This window comes from Austrofundulus limnaeus, unplaced genomic scaffold (genome assembly GCF_001266775.1).
Source record: "Austrofundulus limnaeus strain Quisiro unplaced genomic scaffold, Austrofundulus_limnaeus-1.0 Scaffold44, whole genome shotgun sequence".
NCBI lineage: Eukaryota > Metazoa > Chordata > Actinopteri > Cyprinodontiformes > Rivulidae > Austrofundulus > Austrofundulus limnaeus.
Genome location: NW_013952446.1, coordinates 1,647,312 through 1,662,137, shown reverse-complemented (window position 1 = coordinate 1,662,137; position 14,826 = coordinate 1,647,312). Strand labels below are relative to the sequence as shown.

At 36.9% G+C, this 14,826-nt stretch overlaps 1 protein-coding gene across 1 annotated transcript in view; it reads left to right on the top strand.

The window, feature by feature from the left end:
- The window catches only part of LOC106517095 (type II inositol 3,4-bisphosphate 4-phosphatase), a gene marked incomplete at its 5' end in the record, with an annotated part of 38,003 nt that extends 25,635 nt beyond the window's left edge, over positions 1-12,368 (top strand). The window contains 6 exon segments of the mRNA XM_014007801.1: positions 725-851; positions 3,206-3,346; positions 4,362-4,459; positions 5,156-5,268; positions 6,441-6,595; positions 12,178-12,368. Coding sequence (XP_013863255.1) covers positions 725-851; positions 3,206-3,346; positions 4,362-4,459; positions 5,156-5,268; positions 6,441-6,595; positions 12,178-12,352 — 809 coding nt within the window.
- Positions 12,369-14,826: the final 2,458 nt, after the last annotated feature.

The following is a 14,826-nucleotide window of genomic DNA, read 5'->3' as shown; positions in this document are numbered from 1 at the left end:
GAAATATATTTATGTTTGTGGTTGTAATGTGACAAAATATGGAAAAGTTCAAGGGGTATGAATACTTTTGCAAACCACTGTATATATATATATAAGTGGATCTAACATTCAGTTGTTCAGTTACAAAATTTCCGTCACTAAAGTTCTAACTACAGTTTTGCTTGTTTTAGCTTTTAGCAGGCTTTTTGCTACTTTTATTTTTATCTACTGTTTTCCTTATTTTAGCTTTTAAACAGTTTTAATTAGTTTTGGGGCTAGGTTTATCATTAACAGCATTCACACACATTTTTGAAGAAAAGGTTTTTTATATCACTTTTTAAATTAATGTTTATTTTTATTGGATGAGGTGAAGAGGTAGTTGGCGATGTAGCAAGTTCCACCATGTACAATAACAAGCTGGTGACTAAGTGCACTCTTGGCCATGGAAGACTGGCATTATCATCAACACATTTGTCACTTTATGTTTCATTCAGCACCTTCCTGAGGATAAACACAGTGTCTTAAGAAGAGAAGAGGTTATTTGATAAAATACAGAGATTAGAAAGTCTGCGCAGACCTCTTGATGCCGGCTAAAACTCGTTCTGTTTTTATTGCGCAACCTGAAGGGAGTTCATTATCACTGTTGGATCAACTCACCTTGTTTCGAATGAACGGGCTGAAAGAAAAACATGCAGAAGACAGGAAATCTCCGCCGATCTGATTTTGTTTTGTCTGCCTCAAACAGGTGAAGAGATCGGGATGCTGGAGGACATGGAGGTTGGAATCTCTGACCTGCAGAACGTCGTCTTCAAGGTCACCGAGGCCAAGACGGACGAGCTCAGTGAGCTCCAGCCTTCAGTGTGGGGTCGACGGTGAGCCTTTATGCTGCGGTCGTCTTTCTGCTCGTGAAAGTTAATGAACACTTTGGAACAAGATAAACATCTGTTGTTTTCCCATCCTTTTGTTGTTTTTTTGTTGTCAAGCAACAAATGTGTTTTTATATTAGCCTGCATCACTGTAAGAGCACAGTCATGCAGAAAATATAATTTGACCTCTGAGGTTTTACTAAATAGAAATGATTTCTGAACTTACAAAACCTCAAATTAAAAAAGTTTAACCTCAAGAGAAATTAAAAAATCACAACAGTTATGTAATCATTGAGTGTATTTAGTTTTTCCCTACAGAGCTTTCTCATTCTGGTTTTTGTTTTATAAATGACATGGTGGAGAGTTTTTAAACCCTAGAGATTCGATTAAAAAAATTAGAACCTGGTAAAGACCAGATCATTTTTATGATACCCTAAATTGTAAAACCCCACGACTGGAACAGAGTGGACTTTCTTTTTCTTTGTGACTGATAAATAATTTACATAATAGAGGGCATCTTAGAAAGCATCACAAACACAAATTCTAACAAACCAGCAAACAAAAATATAGTAAATAAATGAAACGAGATAAATTAGTTGTGAATGTGCGAGCATGGTGTCCTCAGTAGGCTCACAATAACTGGCCTTAACAAAGAGTCAAGCTTTTACGGATGTTGCAGGAATATTAAGCTTTTTTATTCTCGTAAACCTCCTGTCACCTTTAAACAATACATACAACATTCTTCACTGTCAGAGCAAAGACTGCACATACAGTAAGAAGAGTGAATTGTTTTGACACTGCTGTCAGACAATCATGGGCTTTATCCCAACAGTCAAGTGTGTTGTTTTTGTCACCACGTTACACAACTTTCACTTTTGCCTCAAATTTAACCTTCACTGGTGTGAGGGTTCACATAAGATCAGATTTTATACATGTAATACACGGTGTACTGTTTGTAATGAGTTTTTTATACATCAGAATCTTTGAGAAAAAAATGGTAATATATTGCTTTCTTACAGTATTGCAATACAGTATATCGTATTGCGACCCCTTTGTCATTGAAGAAATTTAAAGTTAAGAAGATTAGTACTGATGTTAAAAGCTCAACACTATATTTTTAAGTTCTCCTTGTTGTAATGTTGACAGTGTTTACACATAATTCAATCAAAACATAATAAATTAGTTACATGTCCGAAATATCTGTGACAACACATAATTAAACGTTGGGATGACATTAGCTGAGGATTTTGTCTGAATGCCTGTGATTCAGCCGTAGGTCCGTAGGGGGCGAACGCAGGCATTGAAGAACCTGTATAAATAGATGGACTTCCTGGTTTTTCAGCAGTGTTGGTTTCCTGTCAGCTACAGCGACAATAAACCTCACTCAGATCCAGAATTCTGGTGTTGTATGGTTTAATTCTTTCTGCAAATCATTTTATTTAACAATTGTGTTTCTAATATCGACTTCAGTTTACTGAATACGAATTTTCTTCCAGTTTTGGTGACCCCGACAGCCCTGTTCACATGACCAAATCATGTGAACATCATGATATGTATCATTATCACCAAATTCACAGCCCTGGTAGTGCTTAAAATATGTGTTGTGGATGTCTCTCAGGTATCATACCAAATTTGAAACCATTGTTTGAAAATTTGACTGAGTTGTAGTTAGTTTTTGTTTACTTTGGATAATAAGTTACTTATAGTAAGATATTCCTGTTATTTTGAACCCTGGGAAATACACAATTTGTTGATTAATATATCAAGATATGCATGCAGAAATAGTTGTTGTGACAGCACAAACAATTATGTCAGACTTGGCCAAATATATTTATTATTTGAAATGATTTTTTTTTTCAGCCATTAACATCCCGAAGCATCCTGGCTGACTTCAGCAGTTAAAAGAAACAATTGGGTTTTTTCTTCCACCTTTACAAGTTTTATTGGATTGGACTGAACTGCAGATGTTTTCATTTTCACAAAGAATTTCTTTGTTGTTTGATTTAATGAGTTGTAATAGTGTAAACTGGCAAAAGCCAAGTGTTTGGCACACAGCATTTGTGTATGGATAAAACAAGGAAGTGCCTTTGGCTTTTTAATCGTATGAACTTTGCTCCACATCTGAAAAATATTTCTTGGCTTTGTAATCCACATCGTGGCAGGTTTGAAGGAACTCTGTGAGTCTGACACAATTACCCTTTGTCTTTTAACCACAAACTTGATTCATTTGTCTTTTGATGCGCGTTTGCACCTGCATTGAGTGTTAAATTGTACAATTTTTGTTGATTTTTATTTTTACGGAACACTGATTTTTATTTATTTATTATTTTTCCTAAAATGTTTTTTTTTTCTGGATTTAGAGACCACTTCACTGTAGAAGTGCCATTACCACAAGTGATTTTCCAGACCTTGCCGGAGGAGGTGAAGGAAGGCAAGCCTCTGCGAGTATTCCCGCTGCTTTTTAACGTGGGCATCAATGAACAACAAACTATAGCTGAGAGGTACTGCCGTTGGTCTTTGTTCAAACACTTACTTTTACATAAAAAGCCTACAGAGTACAGTCTGTAAAACATGATTTAACTTTAATTTAGTTTTTTGTGTTTGAGGGAAGCACAACTAGCATACTTTTGTGTACCTTAATGGATAGTCTGGTCATTTTTTTTTAATAATCCCTTAAATACTGATCAATAGTTCCTTATCAGCCATGATATCAGTCATGGAGCACAGATAATAATGAAAAGGCCAGGCTAATGGCTAATTTAAAATTGTTTTTCAAGCTTTTAAAACATTTTTAATGTCATACTGGTATGAAAAAAACTTTACATTAGCTAATATTAAACTTCTACATCTTTCCAACAGACTTTTTCTTTAGTTTAATTCAGTTTTTCAGCCGAACATTGTACAAGTTTTTATGCAAATGCACGTGTGGACCAATGAATGCTGCTAGAGCTGAGGATGAGAATGTATCAGCGTGTTTAGATGGTCTAAAAGTTTACTTAGTTCCTGGTGGACGGATACATTCACAGCTGCAGGATCGTCTGCGTCTATGTTTAGCACACGTACATTTAAATAGGACTTTGACTGAGAAAATGGCGACAAATTAAACAAACAGTGACAAAAGTGTAAAGGTTTAAAATTAGCTTATAGATCATTATTTCACACCTTTATGTAATATTTGGGAAACAATAGGTTTATAAGGATGAAAAATAAGTTAATAAAAAGGTGTGTTTGATTAGCTTTTTTAGTAGCCTGGACAAAGACGTGTGCACTTTTCTCCATACTCTGTTTTGTGACTTTAAAAGAGAACAAACTATATATTTAAAAGCCAAAACACAGTCTGAAAGTTGTTTTTGATGTTTTTATTATTATTATTATTATTAGTAGTAGTAGTAGTAGTAGTAGTAGTAGTAGTAGTAGTAGTAGTAGTAGTAGTAGTAGTAGTAGTAGTTTTCAGCATGAGCTGGTTTGTTGTTCTGCTCTGACTGCTTTTTTTTTTTGTCTTGGTGCTGGTAACAGGTTTGGAGATATCTCATTACAAGAAAGAATAAACCAGAAGAACTTTGAGATGTTAGAGACCTATTATAAAATATTAAGTGAACAGGTGCCACTAGAATGTAAGTGTGAAGTTGCTCTTCATCTTTACAACATTTAAAAAAAAGGTTGCATTCATCTTCTAAGTCTCTCTGTTGTAATAAAATGTCTTAAAGGGGAAGCCTTTTAAAGTGGGGTTCTGTAGAAATGTTAGGAATAGTTATTCGATCTCAAAAATGTTATAGTTCGTTTTGAAGACCTAATCATCACTTTGAAATGTGCATTATATAGTTATTAGAAGTCAAATATTACTGCTGAAAGGGCCCAGGATGCACCAAAAGTGTTACAGCTAGCTGCTGCTGTTTGTCTGCACTTGCAAACAACCATACAGTCTCTTGTAAATAACAAAGTATGTGAAACTGATGACAACGTAAAGGTTTAAAAACAGGTGAAAGTGACTTTGAGACTGAAGTTGTTTAAAGATAGCAAACATTTGCAGATACGATATTGTTCATAACCTCTCCACAGAACCCCACTTCAAAAGATCTGAACTGTCCCTTTACGATGTACTAATTATTGTTGCACTTTTAATGTGTAGTTTGTTAGGTCTCAGAATCTCTTAATATCTGGAAATTCCTTATTAAATTGTTTGTTTGCATTTCTGTGAATAGAAGCATGCATAAATTCAATTCAATTTTAAGTTAAAAGTTTTCCTCACCTGAGCAAAACAACCAAACGGAGACTTTCACTAAGGGAATGTTTTGTTTTTGTACAAACAGGTCTACCATGTTTTCAGACGCAGACCGACATAAAGGAATTACTTGAAACCCTAGGCCAGAATGTAGTCTCAAAGAAGAGAAAGAATGTGGAAATACTATGGATTGCTGGAACCGTAAGTTTTAATCTATCTTTCTTGGCGTATCGAGAAAGATTTCTCTCAACCGTATGACAGACTTTCTGTCAAGGACAAATGTGACCCTGATCTCATGTAGTCTGGGATTGTGCAGTGGATTATTTTAAGATCTTCAACAGAGGCTTTAGCCAACTATTTTGTGTATGATTTAACATGGAAAACAACACTAAAATCACTACAGATCTGACCTTTGTTATAATATTGTATTTGGTTCCTGTTAGTGAACTGTGAAAACATGTTCTACAGTCAAGGGGGGTCAGGTTTCAGCCTGCTTTGAATACCTTGTTGGTAACATTACCATGTGCTTGTGCAAACCCACATTATTCATTTATTATTTAGGTCTTCTTCAGTTCTTCTTCTTCTTCAGTTATCAATTTTTGTTGTTTGTGCTGAAACCACACACAGTGATTCATCTTGTTGGTTTCATTTAGTCAGGGAGAAAATAATACTAAAATGCCAGAAGTTACAGGATAATTAGTAGTTTTCATTTATTTTGAGTGGGGTTTATTGGAGTTATATTCATCACTGTCTGTCCTGCAGCACACTTAGCGATCTCTGTTTGGAGGATCTACTGTAATAAAGACAATGGCAAAAAGGATATTGTCTGGTGATCCATTGTTTAGGAAGGTGTCTATTCTGGTAAGAAAGAATTGATCCATGGTGTTACAGCACTTTCAGCTTGAATCATTCTATACTGTATGTTTTAAGGCATTAATTGATGCTTTCCATTGACACACCATGCTGCAGCGTTACCTGCGTGCTTTGAAACAAGCCCAAGTCTGATTAGTTATTAGCATGGCCACACCACAAGAATTCCTCACACATTTTCGAAACTGAGATCCCTCTGACTGCTGTCAGCTGTATGTTCACTCCTGATAACAACTATGCAGAAATGAGCTTTAATTATATATTTTTTCAAAATATCCATTCACATAAACTAGCAGAATTCATCATTAGTTTACATTGTAGTGAGTTATGTAAGAATTGAATAGAAGCCAGCAAGGTTGCATCTGCTTGTTTTCATTTGAACACTATGTACAAAATAACATGGAAACAAAGCAAAGTATTGTTTTGAGATGAATCACTTCACTGACAGAAGCGGAACGTTTTAAATTAATGATGCGTACCATTTTGTCTTCCCATCCGTTTAGATTTGCCGAAGGTTAAATGGTATCAGGTTTACCAGCTGTAAAAGTGCCAAAGACCGAACATCCATGTCTGTCACCTTAGAGCAGTGCACCCTCCTGAGGGACGAGCACCAGCTCAGCAAGGACTTCTTCGTACGAGCTCTGGGCTGTATGCGGAGGTGAGACAGAAATTAAATATGGTTTCAAACCTCAACAGGTGCAAGGTATTACAATGATTTATTTAACAAAATAAGACTTATTTTGGTTCAGAAGAAAGGAACTATATTTGATCAGGTAATGTTCACATCATCTTTCTAATCTTAAGCATTCTCATTATGATCTGTCACTTTTCCTTATCCTGGAGACTCTTCACACTCCACTACATTCATGAAAAAAAGAGTAATAAACTGCAAGGATTGTGGTTTAGTAATAAAAAAGGTTTAAGGTGTTGTGTTGACTACTTCCTGAAAGTCACCACTCATAAAACCAAAATAACATGACACTAAAACAAACAAGTTGGAAGAAAGATCTGATAAACCTGAAATGGATTTGTTTTTCATTAACAGTAATACCCTGCACCCAAACCATCCATCAAAGACATGCCATCACCTTATCACCAATCACCATGTGCTTCCTCCACCGTCAGCACCATCCCTCAATCAAAGGCAATCAAGCTTGTTCCTGCAGCAACACAGTTGCCTTTAATGTTTGTGTGCCACGAGGGTAAACATCCACATCTGCTTATAATTTGAGAAGAATGAACTAGCAGCCGTTTGTTAATAAGGAGTGCACATGTAAAATGCCTGCAGTACTGACTTGTACAAACATGCTGATGGCAGGAACATCAGATTAGGCAAAGGACAAGCTATTTCAGGACCTATAAGATTGGACAAAATATACTAAATGCAGTTTTGATGTGTTGATCAAGGACCGGTCAGGCAACAAATTCAACATAGCTTGCATATGCATGTGCAAACATGCGTGCACACGCACGCACACACACACACACACACACACACACACACACACACACACACACACACACACACACGAGTAGTGATGAAAGCAGCACACGTATGAACAACACCAAATCTCACATGTAATGTGGCTTCAAGTCTTAGTCTGTGTTGTGTCAGAAAGGGCATCTGGAGTAAAGCAGTTGAAATTTATTTTGTGTGAGTTTGTTGTGTGGCAACCCCTGCGGAAGGGAGCAGCCAGAAAGAAAAACAACAACTTTTATGGCCAACTTCGGCAATGAGCTTACATTTAAAGGGAGGAAATTTGCCTTTTTTTTAGCTGTTACTTGTCAGTTAGTATGGTGTTAATTATTTACCAATTGAAATGGAGCTCTCAGAATAATGGACTAAATTAGTATAATTGTGTATAACAAATTAAACTTTTTTAAGTTGTTTGGTTTCAATAATAGCTGATCAATTATAGATTTAAATTCTCAGATCACAGATAAAGACAGAGTAGATAGATAATTAACATTAATGAGCCTCATTAACAGATCTAAATGCTAATTATGTTAGAGCCAGTTGACTTTTTAACTTATTATTTGTTTGCTGGGAACTGTCTTATTATCACATAAAGTGTAACAATGAAAACTATACAAACCAAAATTAAAGGGGGCCTTGGTGGCAAATTATCACACAAGCTATAAGGTGTTGAAATAGAACTGTGAGCAATGCAACATCTAGTTTTGATTAAAAATTCAGACTAGATGTTTCATCACATGTACTGGCTCTTAAAAGTACTGGCACAATTGGATATTTTTTTTCATCTATGTTTATTATTTTTATGTGGGTGGAAACCTGCAGAAGTGAGATGTATGTTGTAAGAAGTTACGCCTTGTGCCATACAGTATACGACATACAGGCAATGTTTTGCATATATTCATTTTGCATACAACAACCCCATTAAAAATTTCAGAGCTTTGTATGAAACGTTAAAAGAAGATGTGCAAGTCACATAAATCCTTAGTTTATATGCAATGAAACATGGTAAACATGTCAACAATCATTGCACTACTTTTTTCCTTTTATGATGCAGCAAATATTTTCAATAGCCTATATGCCATGGACTTCCGATTCTAGCACTTCCACATTCTTTTGCCACGCACTGGTCTTCCGGTTCGCAGGCAACACTGTGTTAGCAAAAGATTTTTTTCACGCGACAACGACTCTTAATGTTCTCTACAGTACAGAATTAGCATATTACATGTACCGATATTAACACAGGACATGTACAGGTCCAGTCAAGTGGAAAAAAATTCACGCCAACATGGATTAAAGCTATAAAAACAAAAGGAAAGACGTTATTGATTGTGGTTGCAGAATTTAGCCTTTTTCGCTATTCCTTGGCTGCTTGTTCTGTGAATTGTTCATATAGAGCTGTGACACTTATATTGTTGGAAAGGGCAGAGTCTAAGCTTTAAATTGATGGGCTACTTGAATGGTTTTGGATCATTTCCCAGACGTTGGTGAACTAAAAATGCAATGATTATCAGGCGGAGGTTCTGCGGCTCTTGGTGCTCGACGGGGGGCTCGGCGCTCGTGTTTTGTCCACACTGTAATATACACTCTACTTTTGCATAAAACTCATGACAAAGTTGCCTAAAATAATTTCATACTCTGTATAACACAAATGCGCACACACACACACACACCTACTTTTGTACTGACTGGTTCCTCCTAGCTGTCCTCTGGAGGTGGTCTTTCCTCTCTCGTCTTGCGTAAAGCGGGATAATTATGACCCCCGCACGCGAAGCGTAAGCGGGAGTCATATTGTTTTCATACTGTTTTTTTTTGTTTTGTTTTGTTTTTTTTTGTCCTCCGGAGATTTTTGGTCAACTGTAGCACAAAAACGGCTGCACCGATCAACTTGAAATTTGGCAGGACTGTAGATGAGTCTGACCTACACTGCGCCAGCCAACGGTTTTACAATAGACCCCATTTGAGGAGGGGGCTCCTTTCAAAATGGGGATGTCAGGACATGCAAAAATGCTTATAACTCAGAAACTGTTCAACATAGAAGCTTCAGATTTCTTTTGTTGTTTAGCTCTGATGAGGGTCTATCCATCAGGTCAACCAATGCCCCCCACCAAAAAAGACCCCCACCCAAACCACTACAATTTTGCGATGCACCTAGTAGCATGACCTTTATTAGGAATAAAGACTTTCGAGTTCTGGTGCATTTGTGCGTGCGGGGGGTCATTATGTTACCGCTATGCGGTATCTACATTTCCCTTTTGTAACCTCCGTCTTCTCATTTCTGACGCTGGCTCTTGAATATCCTCAGGATAGAAATGCCGATTACAAATGCGAACATAAGCTTTTATAGCTAAGTTTTCCCTGTAATGCTATGATCCACTGCTGTCACCTTTCCTCCTCATCAAGAGGAAAATGGAGAAAAACTAACTACTCTATCATACCTGCTGGTTAGTGGACACAACGGCACACAACAGAACTCACATTTTATACCAGTAGCTCACAGATGCTTTAATTTTTGTGACTTTTTCACAACTAGTACAAGCAGCTAACGCTAAAAACAAAGGCAGTAGGCAGGAAGTGGAAGGGATGTGCGTGGCAGGAATTTTAACGGAAATACGTCATCAATGGCCATGGCATATAGGCTATTGGTGGTGAAAGGTCTTCTCTGGCAGTTTTTTTTACTACAAAGCCGTGTTGTTGTAATGCAGACTGTGGGTTTTGCATTGACTTGCTAAAAAGTGCAAAGTCTTTCCTGAAAAAGAAAATTTTCTGGATGGGAGAATATGTTGTTTGAACACGTTGGGGTTTTCTGTGTTGACGCTGTCTGTTCCATTCCATAGGCACTAATGCATTCCCATACCATCACAAAGGCAGACTTTTAAACCACATGCATTTCTGAATGGTGCTCACATATCTTTTTCTTCCCAATCCTCTTACTGAGCTGTTGCGAATTAACTGAGCTGGAGGCTAAATGCTGGTCTGGCTGTTTCTTATTTGTGCCACCAACTCTTTTGGCCTTTTGTTGCCCCTGTCCCAAAATATTAAGATGTGTTGCTGCTATCAGATTCAGAAGTACCCGTTTTCTGCATTTAAAATGATTGCTATGTTTTAACTGGTTTAAACTGTTGCACTCTGTTTTTATTTACATCTTACACAATGTCCCAATGGGGGTTGTATATGTATACAGTGGTCGAACATTAGTCTTTTGTCAACGTCTGTCAGACAGCACTTTCGAATATTGTCTAGCTATATGTCTTTTGCCCTCTTTGTCTTCTAGTACAGTCCGAAATAAACCGGCAAGCACAACTTGCATATCAATCTGTTCCATCTTCATATTTGTAGAATGAATGCCAAATGGAAAACATTCACTTTGTATAGGTAAAAATATTAATATTTTTGAACATGGGAGTCAAGAATACTGGTTGTTAGACAAGGCAGACTGGTTCAATCTGTTATGTTATAGTTCTATTTGTGTAACCTTAATGGTTTGATAGCTGCTTCTGATCAAGCTACTGCAGCTGAGCTTTAACAACTGTCTTTAAAAGAACAGGACACAAGGTTTGACATCATAAAATTTATGATTGAACAACTTGCAGGTCTGTTTGTTGGCAAGGTTTGTCTTTTTACAGATGAAAAATTTGCCTTATCTTCTCTGCCAAACCTCTTATGTGCTGTTGCTATACTGACACGTGTTTTAAGATTTTGGTTTCTCCAGGTGCTGCCAATCAGGTGCCGGGTATAAGATTTATTGCCAAGAAGCACTTTTACAACAAAAGAAGTAATTTACCAAACACAGTTTTCTTTACTTTTTGCACAAAGTATATTTACATTTTGTCTTCTAATGTCATGAATGTTTGGTTATTCGACTGGCAGAAAATGGCTCTGGGACAGGTCGGTGTACGTCATTGTCACAGAGTTAGGTCTTTTGTTTATTTAACTCCACTCCCCAAATGTAAATTTTCCACAAACTGTCACAGGTGTCTTAAAGGAAGCCTCAATGAATCGCAGAGAACTGAAAGCCGGTCCAAAGGTCCTGATCTCTTACCTGATATCTTAAAAGGAAATTGTTTCACTCTTCGATAAAGACCGTTTTAGTACAGCTGGTATCAAGACAAATCGAAAGGCAAATCCAGTGAGATTCAAAGGTTGAAGTCAATTTATGTATATGTAGTGCATTTGAAAGCACTAGAACTGAACAAAATGCTTAAAAAAACAACGAGGTATTAGGATAAGGTAAATCTACAAAGCTGTTTTACTCTTGAATCTAAAGCTAAATGGAGTGATGAAAAGAAACCAGTATGTTTAGTTTAAATGGTGCATGTAGGATTGGGGTATTATTTCAGGAGGAAAAAAATGTTTATTCAAATCACTACCATTCTTTCCTGCTAAACATTTGACTCAACTGGAAAAAACACACTTTATAACATAAAGAGGAAAAAAAACTTTCATTCCATTTTCATTAAAATGTGCATGTCTCCTATCAGTTCATCCCCTCAGTCCAGTTCAGTCATCACATGGTCACAGATCAGTTCATGATCAGCATGTTTCTACTCCATCTTGTCACCCACTTATCTTGCTTTCAGTGATATTCAGTCTATATTAATGGCTCTGTGTCTAAGTGGGCTTTCTGGCACAGGTTTCAGAGGAATCAGCAGTAATCACTCAGTGCCAGAAAGTCCACTCAGACAGCATCTGCACTGTACTAACACAACAGCATTTTGATCTGTGTCTGTTCATTCTGTTTCCCCATCTGATGGGTGGCCCTGCAGTCGTCTTACCCAGGGGGACACTGGGCAGTGGGAGGACCTCGAGGCTGGCGCCACAACAGAAAACAAACCAGCGTCTCGACACTTTTATCCTATTGCGCTGCTGCTTGTTAGCTCTCACTTACTGGTTGTGTGGCTCATATTAAGTCTCGTTTTTCTGCTTGCAAAATATCAATAAACTGCTGACAATGTTGTCTCGGTTTGCTCCTTTTCTTTGTGTCTGCTGGGGTGTTTTTATGATCTCATATGATGGATTAACTGGACTTTGAGAGGGCTTCAAGATGTCACAGTTGCAGTAACGAAGGCTCCTGACCGAGGCCTTTCTGTGTGGAGTTTACATGTTCTCCCTCTGCATGTTAGACTAATTGGAGAATCTAAATTGTCTCTATGTATGTGAGCATAAACTGGTTTGTTTCTCTCCATGTGAACCTATACCCAAAGTGTGCCCAACCTATCGCCCAATGAAAGATGGGAATAGACATTACGTAACTCCACACAATCCTGAGTAGAATCAAGCAGCTACTGAATATGATTGGATGGATTCGTTTTGTGAAAAATTAATCAGGATAAGTGGGTTTATTTCCATTTTGGAAAAGAACAACAATCCTGGATATAATATAAAAATAGAGAAACTTAAGTAAAACTTATTTTACATTGCTGCTATTTGTGTTCAAAACTTCTAACAGGTGCTATATTTAACTATATGAGCCAGAATCTCAAATAGTTTTGGATTAGTAGTATATAGTATCCCCTGAGTGGTTTTTAAACGACCATTGACAAACCTCAGTATTACCAGCCAAAAGCTTGACTCATCCACAAAAAAAAAAAAAATGTATCCCAGACTCTCCAGACCAAGATTGTTCCAACTTTCCACTGCAGTTTTGATACTTAACACTCATCACTACTCCACAAAATCTAACATGAAACAGAGGGACTGAAAGAAGTAAATGCATTGCGTAGTACTTGATGCATTTAATGAGCTCACTGAGCATTCAACAGATGGCAGCAAATGTTTTTATTAAACAGATACAAATTTGATCATTTTGCTGCTGCTTGTTTTCCACATCCTGCCATGACAGTTGAAATGGGAGCAAAAACAGGAAAAACTTGTTAAAGCTAATTTACAAACACATTAACCACTGACAGCACATACAGTAGCAGAGAAACGCACTACAAGTGAAAATAGACCTCCTGGCATGATGTTAATCGTACACAACCGTTTGGCCCCATGTTTAACCTCAGTGGCTGGTGGCCAATTAAAACAAAGAGCATGTCTGGAGATGCCAGTTTTGTTCCTTCTGTTTTGCTGCTTTGTATGCATGTTCAATCTAAAAAAAAGTGTTCCTTTAACATTTGAACTACACAATAAATGATGCACTTTACTCAGACTAACCTGATGTGACCTCACAGCCAAACTCTGTTAATAAAAGCAATGTGTGGATTGCTCACTTTCTCCTTAAAACCTAAAAACGTATTAAAGTTTTTTTTTTTCAGGCCTTGTTTTCTTACAGCCAGCGAAGCTTTGTGAGTGCAGGTACTCTAAAGAAGAAAAACAAAAAAAAACATCTGTGACACTAAATATTTCACGGTCACTTGTGATACAGAAAAACAGGTGTAAGATAAAATGGATAACAAGAGCAACCCTGTTTACTAAGACTACTGCTTCAAAGAGATGTACTTCCTTGTTCAGTTCAGTATTTTATTTTAGTTTTGGTTTTTGTTTCGTCAAATGTTGTACTTTCAAATTAAAAGAAGTCACAGCAGATGTCATTTCAATGCATTTTCAGGATATTTCCTCTAAAGCTGAAATAATAATTGAAAAGTTTTGGACATTTATGTAAATCTAAACCAGAATCAACCATTTTCATTAAGTAGTAAAATCCTGCGCTCTCTATAGTTGTGGACGATTATATAAATTGTGTTATCTTCCTTACCCATAGCTTGTTGTTTGCATGTAAAATAAATGAAGTTAAATGGGGGTAAAATATTAGGCCTAGATGCAATATAAAGCCTGAAGTATTGGGGCCTAAACAAGGGCTCAACATTTAAACTTAGTGTACTGCTGGTCAGAAAAAGAGCTGTTTGTATCCAAGTTTTTCAAAATGCACCTTATTAATTAACCAAATTCAACAAGTACATAAGTAATCCTTTTGCAAAGCTAAATAATTTACCATTTCACATCAAGGATTATGTCTTAATTAAAAACCACTCATTTTTACTTTTGTTTTCCTTTCTTTTTTCCTTTTCTCTCATTTTTATTTTCCCTCTTCATTTGATCATCAGAGAAGGATGTCGGATTGAGAACGTTCACAAGAATATTAGAAGCAGGAAATACGCCTTCAACATGTTGCAGCTGATGGCCTTCCCCAAGTGCTACAGACCACCGGATGGGACTTACGGCAAAGTTGACTCTTAAACGACACAGAGCACAAATACTTGTTCTGTGATGACCGAGAAGTAATTATTAATTTTATTGTATATAAGGACAACATGTGCTGGGTATTTTCTGTTTGTTGTTTTCATGTCAGCAGGGTACATTTGAAAATAAGCTTTGCCAAATGTGTTACTGCAAATGCACTTTCTACATTTTTACCTAATTGTCATGGTTTGGGTAAGCACAGCATTAGACAGGTAGTGTGTGTGTGTGTGTGT